Source organism: Lissotriton vulgaris, chromosome 4_1 (assembly GCF_964263255.1).
Source record: "Lissotriton vulgaris chromosome 4_1, aLisVul1.2, whole genome shotgun sequence".
NCBI classification, from domain to species: Eukaryota; Metazoa; Chordata; class Amphibia; order Caudata; family Salamandridae; genus Lissotriton; species Lissotriton vulgaris.
This window is the reverse complement of record NC_141691.1, coordinates 1,667,835,923-1,667,859,079: the sequence shown is the minus strand read 5'-3', so window position 1 is coordinate 1,667,859,079 and position 23,157 is coordinate 1,667,835,923. Positions and strand designations below refer to the sequence as shown.

The following is a 23,157-nucleotide window of genomic DNA, read 5'->3' as shown; positions in this document are numbered from 1 at the left end:
TCGGAAAACGGGTCTTTGATGAATCTACCTGATTATCCTTTGGCCTACAGATAGTAACACAGAGTCCTGGGACACAGCTGCCTGCAATGTATGACAAGACCTACTTAGCCTATTGCTGTTGTGGCTCACCATAGCCAGTACTGTCCTGTCCCACAACTCCTGCCACGGTCTCCTCCTGGGGCACTGGACTTCCACCTCAGGCCTGCATGGCTGCCTTGAGGTTGTTTGACAGTTTCTCCTTTGTCCTGTGCTTGTAAGCATGCCAGCACTTTTTGCAGCCATTTACTGTCCTCTTTACTTCTACAACGCTGTTGACCTTGTCCACAATGGTCTGCCATATGACCTTTTTCCTCCCTGATGACATTTTGAGTTGACAAAGAGCTGTTTTTGTTGCTCCGTCCCCTCAGTGATTAGGATTGCATTCTCCTCCTCACTAAAGTTGCACTTCCTCTTCCCCTGGGACTCTGTCAGGACATTCTTGCTGGTACTGGGGTTGCTGGGGTTGTTGTCCGGGGCTTTGCTCTCTGCTGGCTCCTGCATGGCTGCTTTCAGGTAAGTGTGCCATTTTTTTTAATGTAACGACATTTACAAAAAATGTAATGTTGACGCTAGGTGCACAAGTAATGCTAGGATGGCTAGCATCTATTTACGAGATGCTATTCAGCCCAACGTCACTTTTGCAGCATTAGCATCAGTTTTCTTTATGATATGGTGCACAAAACACCATCATTTTTTTTATGACGTCCGATACCTCCATACGACATGGTGTGCCATATTGTAAATATGATGCAACTATTGTATAGGAATCTGTCATACAGCAGCGTTAACTTTTTTAGCCACATCGCTGCGGCAACACAGCGATGCTCCTGTTCTTGTAAATATGCCCCATGGATTCAGGCTTATCTGTGTAGCCTGATGCCTGTAGCTGCTGAACTTGCATGTGAGCCTGCCAAAATAACCATTTTTAAATGCTGAATGTTACCAATAGTAGGCCTTGTAGACCACATGGTAGGGTGCATAGTATATACAAGTGGTACATACACAAATGTAATGTTGCTATGCGCCTACATTGACTTCTCCCAAAAGGTATTTTCATTCACAGTGAAGGGCTGTAACTATCATAGGAGGAGAAAGTTCAGGATCAAATCATAATTCTGCTGCCTCTAGTTTGGAACAAGCTACTTGCATAATTTAATCACTGTCTTTAATGATGATTTAAAATCCAACTCAATGTGAAGTCAATAATGTAATAAATATTTAGAAAAAGTGACTTTTATAAAGTCAGTCTTTGGGCCTGATTTAGATCTCAGTGGATAAGTTACTGTACCACAAACTTGAGGGATATGCTATCTGTCATATTACAAGTGTGTTATGTCCAATGTCACTTGTAATATGGAAGACAAAATATCCATTACATTTGTCACGTAGTAACCTGTCTATCGAGGTCTTCGCTTGCCAGCCGATCTAGGTGCTGGGGCGATTGACGGCCGCCATCTTGAGGTAGGCAGGTCAGCGCTGTAGTCACTGGCTGCCTCCTACCCTCCTCACTACCTATAAATGTGTATCCCCTACAGACGGCGCAGCGGGCTGGCGCAGCAGGCGCGCCGGAAGCGTGCCGGAAGCGCGCCGAAGTCGAGCCAAAGTCCAGCCCGTCTGCGCCCGTCCGCGCTGGGCCCGTGCTGAGTGCCAAAACCCCTGGTTCAGCGACCAGACTGGTCTACTCGTCCTCATCCCTCTCTGTACTTCGATCACCAGGTAGTGATTGCTGTGTTACTTGTGACCCACTTTCAATCACTGATGTACCCTACCAATTATCTTGTTCACACTGCTCATTTCGGACACACATTGTCAACTCCAAAATTAAGGCCCTGACTACTCCGCCCCCTCCTATCACCACTTTTCACTTAGCACTTATCAATGCCCGTTCCATGTGCAAACACAGGCAAGAAATTGCAGACCTAATAACAGATGCCCACTTGGACGTCTTGTTTATTACGGAAACCTGGACGGATGGTGCATCGGACCCTGACTTGGTTATAGCAGTCCCTAGTGGGTTCACCATACATAGACAGGACAGAGTAGGCCAGCGGGGAGGTGGGGTAGCAATTATTGTCAGAGACCATCTCCCAATCAGGACGACACCGATACCATCCACATGTTGCGAAGCCCTACTATTTAGTATTAAGCTCACACCCTTCTTCAATTTTAAAGGCGTATTGGTATACCTCCCACCTGGAGCACGTGCCCCCTTTTTACTCAGTCTTGGGTCTATATTGGAATCCATAGCTCTTGAAGACCACTTTGCAGTGTTAGGCGACTTTAATTTCCACCTTGAATCAAGTAGTGACACAGACACTGCATGTCTCTTAGCGGACATGGAAACACTAGGTCTGTATCAACGTATTTCTGCCCCTACCCATGACGCTGGTCACACTCTTGACGGCATTTTCACTAATATTGAGACGCTACATATTGCAGATGTCTGCCCCCTGGCATGGACCGATCATCATGCCATTTTAAGTCATTTAGCTATCCCCTACACCTCTAAGAGGAGGGCCGTTAACAATAGCCCCAAACAGGTGAGAGCATGGAAGGACATAAAGGTGGGGACACTGAACACATTCCTGGCTAGAACATCGTTATTGCTGTCAGATGACCCTACTGTCGCCATAAATCAGTTCAATAACTGGCTCAATCAGGCCACACTTGAGCTAGCGCCTGTAAAATCTATCTCCCAGAATCGAGCCACCCCTAGTGCTCCTTGGTTCTCGGATGAACTAAAAAAACAGAAACAATTAAATAAACAAAGAGAAAGACTCTGGCGGAAGCGCTACGACCCAGAAAGCAAATCATTATACAAAGATTCACTTGCCCGGTACAAACAGATGATCGCAGAGGCGAAAAGAGCCTATTATGCCGCACAAATTGAGACTGCCAAAAACTCGTGCAAAGAGTTATTCAACATCACTAAACGCTTGTCGGGTGGCACGCACGACCTCACACCACCTCCCTCACAACATCTTTGCGACGCCTTATCTGATTTTTTCTTTAAGAAAGTTAACGACATCTATCAGGCTTTTTCTTCAAACACGGACACTACCCCGTTATCCTTGTCCTCCACCTCTCGGGATAACACACTGACCCGCTTTGTCGATCTTACTATGGATCAGACAAGGAGCATCATTTCAAGGATCAAATCAGGTTCAGCACTGGACCCGTGTCCGCTCAAAGTTCTTATGCCAGTTATGGACACGTTGATACCGGTTATAACTCATGTTTGCAACACTATGTTTAGCTCCGGAATTTTCCCGGCTTCTCTGAAACATACGTTGGTCAAACCCCTCCTAAAGAAAGTCAATTTGAATAAAGATGACCTGAAAAACTATCGTCCGATAGCCAGTCTTCCTTTCCTGGCTAAGGTAATAGAAAAAGCCATGAATCAGCAACTGTCGGAATTCGTGGAGCAGCACCAGTTGCTCGACAACACCCAGTTCGGATTCCGCAAATGTCATGGCACGGAAACTGCCGTCCTAAAGGCTGCGGATGACATCAGAGCCATACGAGACCAGGGGGGGACAGCAGTCCTGGTACTGCTGGATCTTTCGGCGGCCTTCGACACGGTCGACCACAAGATCTTAGTCGACCGTGTCGAACGACTGGGGGTCCAGAAAACTGCTCTGGACCTGCTTGTATTGTTCCTGGCCAATAGATCACAGGCAGTATCTCTAGGACCCTACCAATCATCTAAGGTGTCTCTGCCGTGTGGGGTCCCTCAAGGCTCATCCCTGAGTCCGACACTATTTAATATCTACGTGTCGGACCTTGCTAGTGTCATCAAAGCATTTGGGATGAGCCTGACCTCCTACGCCGATGACACCCAATTGGTACTGGCTATCAAAGGGGACGGTGAGGAAGTGGCCAATCGATTCACGAGAGGAATGATGGCAATAGGTGACTGGATGGCCACGAATTGTCTGAAACTCAATTCAGAAAAAACTGAAGTGGTCATCTTCGGTCACCTCTCCCCGGGCTGGTCACCTGTCTGGTGGCCACCATCTTTCGGTCCCCCCCCTAGTCCAGCCAGCAAAATGAGAAATCTAGGCGTCACTTTTGATGTTGGCCTGAACTTTATGGCACATGCGAACAAAACTGCGGCCACAGCTCATATGAAATTGAGAATGATTAGGAAAATACTACCTTTCCTACCTAACACGGCCGGGAAAACACTGGTCAGCTCACTAGTCCTGTCCTTCTTGGTGTATTGTAACGATCTATTCTTAAATGCTCAAGTCCGAGTGACAAATAAGATGCATTCAATCCAAAATGCAGCCGCACGAATGCTGGCTGGGATCCCCAAGTTCGCACCAGTCACAAACATCATTAGGGATCTCCATTGGCTCCCGATACGCAGCCGTATCAAATTCAAATCGCTGTGTATTGTTTACAAGTCACTCAATAATCAAGGTCCCCACTTTCTCAAACAGAATCTTCTCCATCATGTTCCAACCCGATCTCTTCGTTCCTCTCATCAGAACTTCTTGGCTGTGCCTCGCACTAGAACAGTCACATGGGGCGACAGGCATTTCCTGGTTGCCGCCCCTAAACTCTGGAACACCCTTCCGGCACATATCCGAGCAAGTCCCTCCCTGTTCATATTCCGCAAACAGCTAAAGACGTGGTTATTTGACCAATAGCCTTGTATATCTTCTTTACCCCAGTTGCTGATCTATGCCCTTAATTAGCGCCGAGACGCCCACGGGTATTCGCCGCGCTCTATAAATGTAAATAAATAAATAAATAAATAAATAAATCAGGCCCTTTGTTTACCTTCACTACAGTTAGCCCATTAGCATTAGCATAACAGTTGTTGACCAGTCAGTGTGTCCCCTTAATGAGGTATGAACAATACTTCCACAGCAGAAACAATGGCTTATGTCTTTTGATAGGAAGCCCTGGATTTGAGCAGTGAGACACATATCAGTTCAGAGAGGGCAGCTCGGAGGTGTTCAGAAATGTATTAATTTAGAAGAGACCAGAGTGTGACCTGCCTAGACATAGGTAAATGTGAAAGGAGGCCTAGGGAAGAAACACTTTTTGTCCCTGGGCTCACTACTGGATACCATCCAAGTGGAACCGAGAGCTAGTCGCAGAACCAGTGTGATGTAGCTCAAAAGAAAGGGACTTCTCATTTCCCTAAACAAATCATTGGCTGGCACACAAGCCACCTCAGAGGGCAGAAAAGCTGTGCCCTCTTGGATTTTACTTTGAATAGAGCACTGTGGGAGAGTTTGCAGTAAAGCAAACAGCAAAGGTGGGAAGGTTTGTCCCCAGGACCGTTTTCCTCATTGGGTAGGGAATGTCCAGGAGTCACTACCATCCACTGGTTAGTGACTGCTACAAAAATGGTACCTCTCCCACAGCTCATGAGAAGATACCTAGACCTGCAGGAGAACAGGATTGAATTTTTGGTCTATGACTTGTGTGAAGACCTGAAGGCTGGACCCTCTCCTATATATACTCAGGTCTGAGAAGTGGACTACAGGTGTCAGTTGTGTGGCCTCCTGTTTGGATACAGGGACACTACAAGCTGCGAGATGACTTTTTCATGGAGTGCCCAACTCACCCGTAGCAACCTGACCTGGAATGGACTTTACTGGTGGCCGTGGGTGGGGTGAGTGCTGGAACCAAGTGCTGTTTCTGAGAGCTTCTGTTGTGACCAAGAGGAACTGCTTCTGAGTTTAACTTCTAACACCTCTGGGTATCATGACAATGTTCAAGCTTCAAAGATACTTTGAAGTATACAGCTTCCTGGGCTTGCCGCACCCTAAAAGCTCCATAAAAAAGATTAAGGGCCTGATTTAGATGTTGGTGGATCTGGTCTTGCCATCACTTTTTGACGCTTTTCCTGCCCGCCACTGTATTTAGATGTTGGTGGATACTTGGAGGGAAGACCGTTGGAGTCCCGCCATCGCTGCCAGAATCTTCCTCCTGTGTTGATGGGGTCATAGCCAGAAAAGGCTGCTGGAGGGAGTTTTGTCAAGAATACCATTTGGCTGATTGCAATGGCCTTTCTGTCAAAGCAACTGAGGCGGGAACACCTTCAAACTCGGGTTGGCAGAATAAAAGAAAAAGAAGTGAAAACATACCTTTTATCTGGTTCACAATTCTGTTCCATCTTGAACCCCATTGTTCATGTTACTTGATCATGACAGTTAGCAACCCAGGTGTCACCGGAATCTAAGGTAGGTTTCCGTGTCACTCATCTCACTATGAATCATGTTTTAACAGTATCTTTTGCCTTGTGCATTTTTACATTGCCCTTACATGCATAACTGTACATCTTACGACTTATCATGGTAAAATATACACACATGTAGTGACACATACAAAAAATATTTATTTGGTGGTGGTGGTGGTCGTGGTTGTGGGTGTTTTGCTTGTGGTGACTGGGTGTACATATAATATTCTGTGTATGTGGCTGGTATGCAATACTATGTGTAAATTAAATGGCATTAAATATTAACTACATATTCATATTGACAGATTCACAACATATATGGGAAGTGAGATAATGATAAGTAGTACTTACCCGTCTCCACACAAGCATGGCCTCACTCCATCAGGTCTCCTCCACCAGGACAAAACCAGCACAGTGGGAACATCTGAATCAGCTTGGCGCAAACCAACCGGTCTGACGGTGATAGAGTGATGATAGCTAGCTGAATAGACCACCGCCGTAATGGAACCAGTCTGTTAATGTCACATCTAAATAGAGCATATGAACCCCCATCAGCTTGATAGAGTACTTGGAACAGCCACCTTTAGCGGGTGGTGTTAGTCCTTCCAAGATCTAAATCAGGCCCTAAATTTGAAGGTAGAAATCTTGACCCGGCAAATGCATGACACAAGGACCTCTGTGGCCATGAAACTTGATTTTCTCCTGCTTTGAGCTTTACTGGCCAAATCCAATGAGTTTGGCGGCTCCTCATCCAATAACTATCTGGCTTTGAGAAGACTTTGGCTGATGTAATCTGCAACTTTGTAGATAAACAAAAGAGGGACCCGAGAACCAATTCCAGGGGAACATCAAACCAGGGAAAAACATTAACAACACAACATTCAAAAGATGTCCCCACCTTAAATAAACACAGGGCAATAGCTCCAAAATATTGAAAGTTCACCCACAGAACTGCTCAACTATTTTTTTATTATTAGTTTATTTATCATCATCAAATATTTTATCAATTTCTTTAAAAAGCGTCAGACAGCACAAATACATAAATTCATTCATGAAGGTGCACAAAATATATCACATTACATTATATTCCAATAAACTTTGTACAGATATTCATAGGACAAAACAAAACCCAGCCCACAATTAGCAACGTTTAGGGATAAGCATCATACACACTATATATCCGACAACCAAGAAACGAATACATGAAACACATGCAATAAATCTAAAGCACTTTCAGTTACAAAAAAGTGAAAAACATCAGACATTACAAAAAAACAGGAATAAACAAATCACAAATGCACAATACAAAAACACAAAAAGAAGAAAAGCGCTGACGCGTGTTTCGGAAAGTACCAAAAAAGGTTTTAAACAAATTCCTTCATCAGGGCGCACATTTCATGCTTTATTCCATGTTCGTTAACCAGTTGTGGTCATAAAACTATATATATGTAAGATACAGTGTGCACAACAGGGCTGAAGAGACTGTCTGTGGGAGAAAAATATATAAGGAACTAAAAAGTTAAAAACAGCACCAATAGGGGTCAGACATTGAGCAAGACATGAAAAAAGTTCACAAGCAAGTACAAAAAAACTAAAAAGGAGAAATGAGAAGTAAGATAAAAAGAAATAAAAACATGCATAGCAGTCCAAAGAAAGCCTTATAACCCAATCAACCGCCGCTGCGTAAGGGTCAAAACATATATATCCATCACCAAAATCAAAATAAGTACCTCCTAGAGATTCAAAGGCGCAAGATAAGCATCCTAAAGGACTTGGATTCCTAAATCGAATAGGATACAAAAAGAAAGTTATCAGTAGGACTTAATCTTCACAGAGCAAGTAGAAAATGTGGAAATAAGGATTCAAACATAAGTGGCCACATGCATCAAGGTATTTAGGAATCGCAAACGGTGCGATTCGGTAAAATCGTCCGTTTGCGATTCCTAAATATCTTTTTAGTATGCATCAATCATTTTTGGCAAAATCGCTATTTTTAGCGATTTCCAAAAATGCGATTGCTTCTAAGGAATCGCAAATTTGCGATTCCTTAAAAGCAATGCATGATTGTTTTTCAATTTGCGAATTCGCAATTACGGGGTGCAAATTACCACGAGGGTGAACCTCGTGGTAATTTGCGAAAAATAATTAAAATGCTCAAATTAGCATTTTAAACACTGTCATGTTACAGACACACATGTCCTTAGGACATGTGTGTGTGAAACATCCACTTTAAAATACATTTCAGGGGTGCAGGGGGGGTCCTTTGGACCCCACCCCTGCACCCATGGAATGCATTAACATTTTGCGAATTCTAATTTGCGAATTCGCAATTCCCATTTATTCCTATGGGCCTTTTGGCCGTCACCCATTGTTCTTCGGATAGACTAGTTCCAATTCCGTGTTTATTCGGTCGAGCTAGGCCATTAATTAGTCTCCAGAACTCCCTTGAATTTGACAATTTGCTTGCGTGGAATATTTTTGTCCACAGATCTTGTTTGGCTTTGCTTTTTTCATTTAATGGTAATCGTACCCACAGCCTGCTGTTCTCTCTCTAAATTACTGCCAATGCACTCTAGGTGCATTACGAATTGGAACTGGTTCACCTTATTGGCCCCTGTAACAGTGTACCCTAGGTACCCAGGGCATAGGTGCAACCAAGGCCTACCAGGGGCTGCATTTTAGAGAAAAAGGAGGACCCCACACAGAGTTATAAGGGACTGTGGGGAAAGACAGTATTAAAAATGACAAAGTCCCAAGTCGGTGGACGAAGAAGATTTGTCCTGTTTTAGTGTTTGTGATATGGGTATAATCATAAAATGGGCATGCCAAGAGGTCGGCGACCTCTTGGCATGCCCATTTTATGATTATACCCATATCACCAACACTAAAACAGGACAAATCTTCTTTGTCCACCGACTTGGGACTTTGTCATTTTTAATACTACCAGGGGCTGCAGCATGTATTGTGCCACCCCTGGCCTGGCCTCCATATTTGACACAACTGGCTGATCACTCAGCTGGGGTAAGTTTGTGTAATCACCTCTTACTTAGATATAGTATCCCTATATCTAACCTTAACTGGACACATATGTTCCTATCAGCAACTCCAATGGAAGGCCTCATCAATTCTGGAGGCAGAGTGCTTGGAAATATGTGAGATGGTGCCCTAGCATGAGCTGAGCCTGTCTGCAGCTGTCGGGAACCACTCCCTTAGCTGTTCCGGGATATTGCCATACCATATACTCTTAAGTGCATTATAATCCTCGCGGTTATATGCTAACGTTTGACTTTATCAAAACATGTCGAGTAAGGTGTCATACGATTTGGAATACTATCCCCTCGACAGTTCTGTTGACGGGGATATCATTCCACCCTTCTAGAGGGACACAACATGTGTGTAGCCTTAACCCCGGTTAAAGTTAACCAGAGCCTCAGCATCACAAAATGGACGCTGCCACCACAGACACAAGTCTGACCTCCTGCTGCTTGGAGTCTTTCCAGCGAGGGAGGCTTGGACAAAGGGTTTCCTGCCTTGGGAGGTGCGAGCACCACCCCAGACAGGATTTTGTGTATTGGGTAGGACAGGGCTGAATAGATTTAGACATGCACGGGGCACACAAGGTGTCCCCGTGCATAAGCCAGTCCAAACCGGTCCTGGTACTTTCCAGACCCAGGCCTGGCAAGGAGCTGGACAAAGGAAAGGGGGTGTAACCACCCCCCTTCCTGGTCCTACCCAGAGGAGGGACCTAGCAGGTGATCCACCCCTCAGATTGGGAATAAGAGTGGGAGCAGTGCCAGAGCACCTCAGATCATCCTGAATCAACTTGAAATTAAGAAGACGACGGGACTTCGACATTCTGCTGCACAGAAGACTGCAGAGCATCTCCCTTGTGGCCTAGGAGTGACCACCCTGTGAACATAGGCACCATCCACCAACTCGACGTCTGCTTTGCCGACGCCTCCTGCCGGAGCCCGAGCCCAGAGCCTGACAAGACCCAGACTCCCAGACTTCTTCCAGCCCTGTCCACAGTCCCTGCAAAGAAGGGACCCGTGGAGGCACCGAGAGACGTGGGACCGGACCTCTTGAAAGACCCCCGAGAAGCTGACTGCGCAGCATCTGAGGCATCCTCGATGTTGTGCTTTGGGGACTGAGAAGCCCCACCACCGAGCAGCCCTTGCACTGAAGATGAGCCCCCCAGCATCTCCACGATATGCGTGAGGCCCTTTTGCATTGTGCCACTTGACGCGCCATCCTGGCCACTAGCCACGTGGTCAGCGGCTATCTTGGCGAGAAAATCTACAAACTACACTGCGGGTCTGGTTGCTCCAGGCTTGCCCTCGCTCCTGTAAAAGGGAGCACCCGCTCTGACCTTGCTGGTCCGAGCGATAAGCCTTTTTTGATTCCTGCATGGCTTGCCTTAGCCAAGGCATGTTTGCTCTAATCAAGTTGCAGACACCGCCAACAGTGAGAAGCCTGCGTGGGACAGCTCGTGATCGACTCCTGGACGTCCTTGACCCCTCGTGTCTACGTGGCTGCAGAGAGAAGCTACACCTCAACGCCTGTTTGCACCCGACACCGCCTGGTTCCAATCTGGTTCCACGGTAGTCACTGGCTAGTGACTTTGAACATTGTCCCCTCTGCTTTCAGGTCTTCACAACTTCAGATCCACCCTTGGATAGACCGGAACTCTTCACATTGAGCCGCCTGCAGCATCTTCAGCTCCAAGTGTTGGATTCCACGGGCCCGGACACTGCAGGAAGGAGGTATGCCCAAATCCACTACCCTGACTCAGATGCCTTCCATGAGATAGAGAAACATAAGAGGACACCCGAGCCCAGGGCAGGGGACAGGAAATCAAAATGAAAGGGACGTCAAAAAAGGCTTCACCCCTGAATTGGACTGGACGATGAGACTCGACCACCACCTCCTCGCCTCTGTACCTATGAAACAATGTACACACAATTACTTCTGTGTCCAAATCAATGGCTACCCCTTATCCCCTTAGCCACACTCCACCATACAATGATAAGACCCCTCCTTACTTGTGTAATATACAGGATTAGCCTCGGGAGGTCTTTGGCAGCAGGAAGACGAATATTTCACTGATGTCGAAGCATCCAATTCCAATTGAGGGAAAGAAAATCAAGGGAATTCCACTCGAGGAAGCTGACTGCCAAAACGGGACTTCTAAGGGGAAAAAGCCATAATACTCGGCATAAAAAACCCCCGCTATTGTCCTTCCGAGTGTATTTTAGTCTTTTGGAACAAGAAGGGGGAGAGCGCAAACAAACGTTTCCCTCTTCCGGGATCTGCAGCTCCTCTGTCGTCCCAGCGCGACTGAAAGCGCCCAAGCGGCACACAACGAGGCGGACAGCCTCACAAAACGCGGAAGTAGAGGACGCTGCTTGGAATCCACGCAGCTAACACGCCAGCCGGCGTCCTTCGGATTAATTACTGACTGTCCTTCCGAAGAGCTGGTATCAGAGGAAACTGGAGCCCCAGCAATCCTCAAGTAATAAAATAAACACAGCAGCTCAATTATCCAAAAACGAAGGAACAGTGGGAAGGTAAGGGAGGGGAGGGGGGTGGAAAAAATGGGATTCGAACTTCTCCTAAACTGCACTAGCTACAAGGGACAAATAACGAAATAACCAGGGAAAGGAAAGGGCAAGACCTGAACAAAACTAAAAATACAGAGGGAATCCAAAAGTAAAGGAACACGAGCCCGTGAACCAATCTCTCTCACAATGTAGAAACCACAACCCAGCACCTGGAACCCAATCTAAAAGATACCAAGCACTGAAAGATAGAAAGGGCGGTTCTTTTATCCCCCCAGGGCCAATCATTTGATGGTGAAGCATGGCCATAGAGGACAGACTAGCCCTATTTCCTAACAGTATCTCCCCCCAATGGTCCTCCTCACCGGGCGGGGTTTAGAGGGATGTTGTCTATGGAACAAACGGACCAACCGTGGCGCATGCACACTACCCGCTGGTTCCCATGTCCGATTTTCAGGTGTATACCCCTTCCAATCCACAAGGTAGAAAAGGCGTCCTCTCCTCCGCCTAGAATCCATAATAGCCTGAACCTCAAACTCCTCTTCCCCATCAATTAACAAGGGAGGGGGTGGTGGCAGAACCTGTGTAGTTGGTATATAGGGTTTCAAGAGTGACGTATGAAACACCGGATGGACCTTGTATTCATCAGGCAAAACGAGCTTCATGGCCACAGGATTAATCACCTGCGTTATGACAAATGGTCCCACAAACCGAGGCTGCAATTTACGAGACCCCTGCAACCTAAGGTTGCGCGAAGATAGCCACACCTGATCACCCACCTGATAAGATGGAGCGGGGACTCTATGTTTATCTGCCTGAGCCTTCATGGTGGCTTTAGTTGCCTGTAGCTGTTCACGAGCTCTGTCCCATATTCCACCCAAGGACCTGCAAATATCGTCTATGGCTGGCACATGCCCAGTAGGCTGGATGGCTAACGCCCTAGGATGGTAACCCATTGAACAAAAGAAAGGAGTCATACCCACTGCGGAATGCAGACTATTATTGTAGGCAAACTCCGCAATAGGAAGAGCCACCATCCAATCACAAGATAATGACGCAACAAGACACCTCAAATATTGCTCCATGGTCTGGTTTGTCCGTTCAGTCTGGCCATCTGTCTGAGGGTGGTACGCTGATGACAATCGCACGTCTACCTTCAGCACAGAACACAGTTCCGTCCAGAAATGAGACACAAATTGTGCTCCCCTGTCAGAAACAATCGCAGATGGTAACCCATGGATCCTGACTATGGACGACATAAATACCAAAGCCATCTCCCTGGCAGTAGGAACCTTGAGTAACGGGATGAAGTGTGCCATTAATGTGAACAGATCTACTACCACCAATATGGCGGTATGTCCCGACACAGGAGGTAAATCCGTCACAAAATCCATGCTAATGGTATGCCAAGGAGCAGGAGGGACCTCTAAGGGCTGTAACAGGCCCGACGGCATGCTATGGGTAGGTTTGCTAGTGGCACAAATGGAACAAGCAGCCACATAACACTGTATATCCTTAAGCAATGAATCCCACCAAAACCACAGCAAACACATTTCCCTCGTCTTTTGTATTCCTGGATGTGCTACTAGCGAAGAGGAATGACACCACTCCAAGACCATCTTTCTCAAGGCAGGAGGGACAAACAAACGGTCCCCATGATACAACAGCCCATCCTGCATCAAAACCTGGGGCAAAGTCATCCAAGGGGCTAAATCTATTTGTCGTAATTGCCCCTTGAGAAGCGAGGGAAAATCCTCAGTGTGTGCCACCCCTACAATCTTCTCTTCACAGATCATAGGTCTGTCTTCTTTCACACGTCCCTCCTCCTTCCCTTCCACATGTATCCTAGAAAGGGCATCAGACTTTATCTGCTGTGCGGCGGGGCGATAAGTAATGACAAAGTCATACTCGTTAAAAAACAAGACCCACCGCATCTGGCGAGGTGTTAACGCCCGAGCAGACCGAAAGAATTCAAGATTCTTATGATCGGTATAGATCGTGACTGTGTGTCGAGCACCCCATAAATAATGACGCCACTCCTCAAATGACAATTTCACCGCCAACAGTTCCCTCTCAGCCACAGTGTAATTACGCTCCGCAGGCAACAGGGTCTTAGAAAAAAAGGCAATGGGATGCATCTGGCCAGTTTCAGCATCCCTTTGGGACAACACCCCTCCCACTGCACACAATGAAGCATCCGTTTCCACATAAAACGGTAAGACGGTATCGGGATGCACCAAAACAGGAGCAGATGTAAAGGATCGCAACAGAAGTTGAAAAGCATCCTGGACTTCAGTGGACCAGACAAAGTGAACCCCCTTCCTTAGCAATCGAGTCAATGGGGACACTACATCAGAGAAGTGGGAGATGAAACGCCGATAGAAATTGGCGAACCCCAGAAGGGCCTGGATCTGCTTAACAGTAGATGGTATGGGCCAGGTAACAATAGCCTCTATCTTTCTAGGGTCCATTCGAATGCCCTCAGCAGTGATGACAAACCCTAGGAATTCTACCTTCTGTGTGTCGAACTGGCATTTCTCCAATTTGGCATACAGATGATGGTCCTGTAACTTCTGTAACACCTTGGATACATGTTCATGGTGTTCTGCCACTGTCTCTGAGAAAATCAATATGTCGTCCAAATAGACGATGACACTTCTGTCCAGATACTCCCGGAGAACCTTGTTAATGAAGTATTGGAAGGCCGCTGGCGCATTGCACAAGCCAAACGGCATCACACAATACTCGAATAGGCCAAATTTGGTCTTGAACGCCGTCTTCCATTCATCCCCGGGTCGGACTCGAATGAGATGGTAAGCACCCCGCAAGTCCAGTTTGGTAAAGATGGTTGCTTTGCGGAGCTGGTCTAACAACACAGGGATGAGAGGAAGAGGGTACCTATTCTTCACGGTGGCCTTATTCAGAGACGTGTAGTCCACACACGCCCTCAACGTCCCTTCCTTCTTCGGAATAAAAAAGATCGCCGATGACACAGGCGAACAAGAGGGACGAATGAATCCCATCCCCAACATCTCCTCTAGGTACTCTTTCAGATGTAATTCCTCGGGTTCAGAGAGCGCGTATATGCGACAAGAAGGCAAAGGGACGCCAGGTATCAAATCGATTTTACAGTCAAAAGACCTGTGAGGAGGGAGGCCCTGTGCCTTAACCTTATCAAACACACCCCGAAAGGCGGAATACTGAGTGGGAACCGATATCACCTCCACCCCAGCACAAGACAAGGGATGAACCTGTTCGATAGCCTCCCTGTAGCAATGTGTAAGGCAATGCTTGGAATCCAGAGTCACCAAACGTTGCACCCAGTCAATCTTGGGGTTATGTTCCTGAAGCCAGGGAACTCCTAACACTAACCCAAAAGAGGGGGCGTCAATAAGGTCAAAGACCACTGACTCTGAGTGCCCGTTCTCACACAACAACGTCACTGGTTCTGTCTGGCGCGTAATGGACCCCGAGGTTAGTTCAGTCCCATCGATGGCTCTCACAGGTTCTGGTTGTCTCTTATATTGACATGGGATGTCTAGCTTTTCCGCCAATGAGATGTCAATAAAATTCCCAGTCGCCCCGGAGTCCAACAAAACAGACACTGGTACACGCCTACTCCCTGACATCAAGAGCTGAGCCGGAATAATAAAATGTCTTGGCACCTGATCGATCACACCCAGCACCAGATAGGTCCCCCCTACTCCGCTGTTCATGGCTTGACTATGATCCACCTGTACACATGCCACCTTTTTCTGGAATGCCTGTCCGGAGGGTTTAACAGGACACTCTCGGGCAAAGTGCCCCCCTTGTCCGCAATACAAACATAAGTTCAATTCCCTCCTCCTTCTTTTCTCTTCCATTGTTAATGGGCCTCTCACCCCTCCTATCTCCATAGGTTCGGGAGCAGGCTTATTATCCCCAATAGGTCTTGTTTCCGGTTTCGTATAACTCCTCCAGGGTCCCTGAACCCGACTACGATCACCCCTCCTCTCAGTCAACCTGTGGTTTAACTTCACCACCAGATCTATAAAGGCAGCACAGTCGTCTGGAGGATCAACCACCTGAGATACCACATCTTTTAGTTCGTCGCATAAACCCTGGTAAAACAAGGAGGTTCTCTTGTCGATGGGCCAATGTGTCTCTGACACTAACCTATTAAATGTTGACACATAGGTTAGCAAATCCTGTTTGCCCTGTCTTAACTTGAGGAGCTCAGCATCACTCGCCTGCATAAAAGCATGCTTAGCAAATAGGCCCCTCATTAATTCTTTTAAGGCCAGGTAATCGTGCAATACCGGAGCATCACTTTCCACAAGAGGGATAGCTCACTGTGCCGCAGTGCCAGCCAAATACGATATTGTAAACGCCACCTTAGCCGTATCATCCGGAAAAGCGGTCGGCCTGCACATAAAGTGCAGTTGACATTGGGTCATAAAGGTCCCGTATTTGTTGCTGTCTCCCATGAACCTCTCAGGGGTGGCCAATGGAACAGGAACAGGTGTTGTTACAGTAACTGCTACAGGGGCTCCCCCCTCTGCTCTCTGACCCACCCCGCCTCCATACTGAAAGGTAGCTGGTTGGATAATGGGAGCCTGTGTCCTATCTCTCTGCTGTTCCCTGGCCTTCACAGCCCCCAGTTCCTGTTTAAGTCCCAGGTTTTCCTGTTGTAAGTCCTGTACCTGAGCCTGGAGGGCCGCCACCGCCCCCACTATGTCCTGCATTGTAGGCGTTCGCTCGGCTCCCCCCAAGGCCCCACCCAAGTCTTCATCCATACCTCGTCCGGGCAGTGTATTTTAACATGGGCTTCGTATTCTGTTGGATTCCACGGGCCCGGACACTGCAGGAACGAGGTATGCCCAAATCCACTACCCTGACTCAGATGCCTCCCATGAGATAGACAAACATAAGAGGACACCCGAGCCCAGGGCAGGGGACAGGAAATCAAAATGAAAGGGACGTCAAAAAAGGCTTCACCCCTGAATTGGACTGGACGATGAGACTCGACCACCACCTCCTCGCCTCTGTACCTATGAAACAATGTAAACACAATTACTTCTGTGTCCAAATCAATGGCTACCCCTTATCCCCTTAGCCACACTCCACCATACAATGATAAGACCCCTCCTTACTTGTGTAATATACAGGATTAGCCTCGGGAGGTCTTTGGCAGCAGGAAGACGAATATTTCACTGATGTCGAAGCATCTAATTCCAATTGAGGGAAAAAAAATCAAGGGAATTCCACTCGAGGAAGCTGACTGCCAAAACGGGACTTCTAAGGGGAAAAAGCCATAATACTCGGCATAAAAAACCCCCGCTATTGTCCTTCCGAGTGTATTTTAGTCTTTTGGAACAAGAAGGGGGAGAGCGCAAACAAACGTTTCCCTCTTCCGGGATCTGCAGCTCCTCTGTCGTCCCAGCGCGACTGAAAGCGCCCAAGCGGCACACAACGAGGCGGACAGCCTCACAAAACGCGGAAGTAGAGGACGCTGCTTGGAATCCACGCAGCTAACACGCCAGCCGGCGTCCTTCGGATTAATTACTGACTGTCCTTCCGAAGAGCTGGTATCAGAGGAAACTGGAGCCCCAGCAGTCCTCAAGTAATAAAATAAACACAGCAGCTCAATTATCCAAAAATGAAGGAACAGTGGGAAGGTAAGGGAGGGGAGGGGGGTGGAAAAAATGGGATTCAAACTTCTCCTAAACTGCACTAGCTACAAGGGACAAATAACGAAATAACCAGGGAAAGGAAAGGGCAAGACCTGAACAAAACTAAAAATACAGAGGGAATCCAAAAGTAAAGGAACACGAGCCCGTGAACCAATCTCTCTCACAACGTAGAAACCACAACCCAGCACCTGGAACCCAATCTAAAAGATACCAAGCACTGAAAGATAGAAGGGGCGGTTCTTTTATCCCCCCAGGGCCAATCATGTGATGGTGAAGCATGGCCATAGAGGACAGACTAGCCCTATTTCCTAACACCAAGCACCATCGACCAGCGTGACGAAACCCGACACTACTTCGACCCTATGCACCCGCGTCCTGTGGGTGAGGTAACTCAGCAACGCCGGTGTTCTCACACTGGTACACATCTCTAGGGCCTGTGTCTTAAGTTTCATCTTTCTAGGTCACTCGGAAGGTTCCTAACTAACTAACTTTATAACTTTTACGCACCATAGACATTGCTTTGGTGAGTGCGTGCACTTTAAACACTGCACCCGAGTCCCGTGGGCCTTTCCCGACTTAGTCACTGCTAGTCCCGATCAGCTCCAGCGATTCCCAAGGCCCTAGGCCTGTTTCCTTTTCGATTGGTATCTCTTATACCACTTTCTTAGTATGTGGTTTAGGTGGCCCCTGGGCTCATCCATATTGTGCAACTTTTGTGTATTTTAAACTGTGTTTTGTTTAACACTTGTGCTTCTGTGCTCATAAAGAGTTCAGGGGATATTTGTAGTTAAGAAATATATATATATTTTCAATATATATCTGTGTGGTGTCCTTTCATTTGGTATTCAAGGGGGTTGTGTGTGGTAATACAGCTGGCTTCACATGCCTTTCAGAGTTTAGCCTAAGACTGCTTTGTCCACGTTACCACTAGGATAACTGGTCTATAAGGTTGACTTACAACCGATCATCATAAGGGTTGCTTGGCATGGTACAAAGTGATCACTAGAACTAGTGAGCATTATATACCTGGCCAACTTCTCACATTGGTGAGCAGCGGATTGGGATCTGAGCTTGCTGTTGTTTTACCATTACAATCTTTGAGATTATCATTTGAAAGATCATACAGGTACCTGCTAGGTACATATAAAACAAGACTAGTATACTTAAGTTCTACTGAACTTAGTTGTTGTAGAGGATAGGGAGTAGCACACCATGACTACAACTACTAGATAGGTTTAGTAGGTAAACACCAGTGTAGGTAGATTGCAACATATCCACCCACACTAGAGCAATGTCTGGAGCAGAGGGTTCCACTGGGAATGTCTCTGTTGAGAGTGACCCTCCAAAGGCACCATCCAGATTTGCCATATTCTCCTTTAAGGAGCTAAGGCAGCTTTGTGCCTTAAGAGGTCTGAAGACAGGGCCATCCCCTACTACAGACCACCTTAGAGAGATCTTAGATCAGTCTGAGACTCTAAAGACCTCTAAAGCAGACCCCACCGGGAATGCTGAAGGAGGCTCTCCTTCTGAAGATGACAATACTGATGCCCCTGTCCCTATAGTCCAGGTAGATGAGGATGACCAAGTCACTGGAGCTCCTCGGGTTGATGTGGAGGAGGAAGAAGAGGAGGAGACAGAAGGGGGAGCAGTGATTCTGATGATGGCAGAAATAGCCAGGTGCTAGTCAGCAGGCTTAACCAGGCTAACTTAAGTGTATTTGGGACTGAAGCAAGGCTGACCTTGCCCAGACACCCAAGTGGACTTAACCAGGAGCGTAGGAGGAAGAGGAATCACTCAGGTGACTCCAATACCTCCCAGGCTTCTAGAGGTTCTCATGGTCACTCCAGAAGGGAGATGACTAGCCCTCAGAGAAGGGAGCATGAGGCCAAAATGAGAGAGGCTGAACTTAGGATCCAGAGACAAGAATTAGAAGTTGCCCTGGCCCAAGAGAAACTTGCTAGAGCAAGACAGCCTAGAGAGAGTGGGGTAATAGAACCCACTGGTGGCAGCATTATCCACAAGGATAAAGACAGGTCTTTTGATAACAGGAACCTGAGTAAGATTGTGCCCCCCTACAAAGCTGGAGATGATATCCACACATGGATGACTGCACTTGAGAGAGCCTGCAAGGTACAGCAGATCCCTCAGGAGCAGTGGGCAGCAATCTCGTGGCTCTCCTTTGAAGGTAGAGGCAGAGACAGACTCCTCACAGTTAGTGATGGGGATTCTAGAAACTACCTGGTCCTGAAGAGTGCTCTGATTGATGGGTTAGGCTTAACCACTGAACAGTACAGGTTAATGTTCAGAGATACCCAGAAGACACAGACTCAGGACTGGTCTGAATTTGTTGAGTGTGCCACTAAGACTCTGGAGGGATGGTTGCTGGGAAGCAAGTTTACAGACTATGAAGGATTGTACAATTTGCTTATGAGAGAACACATTTTAAACAATTGTCAGAACCAGCAGTTGCATCAACATTTGGTTGACTCAGATTTGACCTCTCCACAAGAATTGGGAAAGAGGGCAGATAAATGGGTTAGAACCAGAGTTAAGCAAAAGAACCAGAACCAGGGTGGTGACCAGACGAAAACAGACCAGAAGGGTGGGGAGCAGAAAGGTAAAGACCAGAAGTCTTCAACAGGGCCCCAAACTAATGCAGAGGGTGGGTCCCAAACTTCCAAGAAAAAGAAGAAAGAAGGTCAAAGAAAACCCTGGTGTAGTACTTGTAAAAACACCTCTCACTGGACAAGTGAGTGTAAAAAGGGTGGAGCCCCCAACACTGCAGCCCCTAAGGCACCTGCACCCACTAGTACAGCTGGCAGTGTTGGTACCACAAACCAAGGGGGTAGTGGGTATCACCTTGGGAACTGAAGGAGATTCTGACCTAGTCAGAACCCTTACACAGGCTGTTCTGATTTGTGAGGGGGACATAGATTTGGCCCCACCATAAGTCCCAGTAATCTGGGCAAATACAGACAGACACCTTTGATTAATGACAAAGTGGCTCAAGCATACAGGGACACATGTGCCAGTGTCACTATGGTGACACCTAACTTTGGGGACCCTGGTCAATACATGCCAGGTGATAATTACCTGGTGACCAATGCCTGCAATGTCACCACTACCCATAGTGTGGTATTTGTTAACTTTTCCTGGGGAGGGGTAACTGGCCTAAAAAGAGTTGTGGTTAGTGCTGATCTCCCAGTTGAATGTTTGTTGGGCAATGACCTGGAGAGCTCTCTATGGTCAGAAGTTGAGTACAGGACTCATGCAGAGATGTTAGGGATATAATCACATGTCCTTGCTGTGACCAGGTCACAGGCCAAAAAGTGCCTCTCTGAACCTCAGGTCTTGGATCCTGGAACAATGGACCAAGCACCTTCCAAGAAGAAGAACTGGAGGGTAAAGGCTGTGCCTTCCCAACTGCCTACAAGTGAGGATCAGCCTTCACAGGAAGCTGGTCTTGAGACCCCTGAAGGAACTGTCTCTGAAGAACTTGAACCTGACCAGGTTGAGTTTCTGGGGACAGGGGGGCCTTCTAGGGCAAACTTGGGGCAGGCTCAGTTAACCTGTCCTTCTCTTGAACCCCTCAGACAGCAGGCTGCTGGGAATGCACAAGGTGCCCATAAAGTTTATTGGGATGATGGACTCCTTTATACAGAGGCTAGAGACCCCAAGCCTGGTACAACCAGGAGGTTGGGTATACCTCTGCAATTTAGGGGTTTCCTTCTGACCTTGGCCCATGATATTCCTCTAGCAGGACATCTAGGCCAGAATAAGACTTGGGACTGGCTTGTCCCTCACTTTCACTGGCCTCACATGTCTGAAGACACCAAGGAGTTTTGTCGCTCCTGTGTAACCTGCCAAGCCAGTGGTAAAGCAGGTGGCACAACAAAGGCCCCCCTGATACCACTACCTGTGGTGGGGGTACCCTTTGAAGGTGAGGTGATTGGTGGCCTCCTTCTTTAGGTAGCTGCCCTATACCTACACAATCTGCCAGAAACCTTGGCGTCATCTTTGACACCCAGCTCTCCATGGAGCTCCAGGTCAACAGAACAGTGGCTACCTGTTGGGGTGTCATCAAGACCCTGAAAAGGATCGTTCACTATCTGTCCCCACAGGCACGGAAACAGGTGGTGATCGCCCTTGTTGGCTCAAGGCTTGATTACTGCAACTCACTGTACGCCGGGGCCAACAAGGGCCTGCTTCAGCGTTTGCAGGTTATACAAAACGCGGCAGCGCGGTTTGCTCTCGCTCTGCCTTGGTTGGCATCTATGACCTTAGCGAGGAAGAACCTCCATTGGCTCCCCATTCCCTCAAGGATTACTTTTAAACTCCTCTGCCTAACATATAAGGCTTTAACTGCAGGCTCGGCTGATGCCCTTGGATCGCTACTCATCAGATACGTTCCGAGCAGACGTCTACGTTCCAGTGAGCTCAATCAACTGGTAACTCCCAGAGCCAAGAAGGCTAGATGGGGGAGCAAAGCTTTTTCTATACTGGCACCTCAGATGTGGAATTCACTCCCCCTGGAAATCAAACTACTGCCTTCCCTTGACCTCTTTAGGAAGTCACTGAAAACTTGGCTTTTTATTAATGCATACCAGTAGGCTCTGTTTCTGTCTGCTAACAGCCTGTTATTTGATTTAGGCGCCTTGACGCCCACTGGGCATAGCTGCGCATTATAAATGATATTTCATTCATTCATTCATTCAAAGAGTGGGGATTGATATTGTAGGTCCAATGGATCCCCCTACAGCATCTGGGCACAGATTCATAGTGGTGGTGGTGGACCATGCCACCAGGTACCCAGAGGCAATTCCACTTAGGACCACAACAGCTCCTGTTGTGGCCAGGGCCTTACTTGGAGTTTTCTCCAGAGTGGGGTTTCCTAAGGAGGTAGTATCTGATAGAGGTGCCAACTTCATGTCAGGATACTTGACAGCTATGTGGAAGGAATGTGGTGTCAACTACAAGTTCACCACTCCTTATCATCCACAGTGTAATGGGCTTGTTGAAAGGTTTAAAAAGACCATAAAGGGTATGATCAAAGGATTACCTGAGAAGCTCAGGCGAAGATGGGACATCCTTCTACCCTGCCTTTTGTTTGCTTACAGAGAGGTCCCTCAAAAGGGGGTTGGCTTCAGCCCCTTTGAATTGTTGTTTGGGCACCCTGTAAGAGGACCCCTATGTCTGGTGAGGGAAGGATGGGAGTTACCTCTCAAAAAGCCCAAACAAGACATAGTGGACTATGTACTTGGTCTCCGCTCCAGGATGGCTGAGTATATGGAAAAGGCATCCAAAAACCTTGAGACTAGCCAAGAATTACAAAAAGCTTGGCATGACCAAAAGGCTGTCTTGATTGAGTATCAGCCAGGACAGAAGGTATGGGTGTTGGAGCCAGTGGCCCCAGTAGCACTCCAAGACAAATGGTCTGGACCCCATACAATTCTTGAAAAGAAGGGAGAGGTTACCTACTTGGTGGACCTAGGAACTCCCAGGAGCCCCCACTTGGTGCTCCATGTCAACAGACTGAAGGCATATGTCAACAGGGAAGACATGGGCTTGCTCATGGCTACAGATGAGGGACAGGAGGAAGAGAGTGACCCTTTCCCAGACCTGCTCACTCAGAACCCTGAGGATGGCTCAGTTGATGGTGTGGCCTTAGATGGCAGCCTCACTGAACATC

General features: G+C 47.4%; 1 protein-coding gene across 1 annotated transcript in view; it reads left to right on the top strand.

Annotated features, from left to right (window-relative positions):
• The window catches only part of LOC147724387 (uncharacterized), a 55,500-nt gene that overhangs the window by 7,407 nt on the left and 24,936 nt on the right, over positions 1-23,157 (top strand). The window contains exon 2 of the mRNA XM_086918032.1: positions 13,010-13,149. Within this exon, the coding sequence (XP_086774158.1) occupies positions 13,010-13,149 (140 nt within the window). The remainder of the gene's footprint in view (positions 1-13,009; positions 13,150-23,157) is intronic.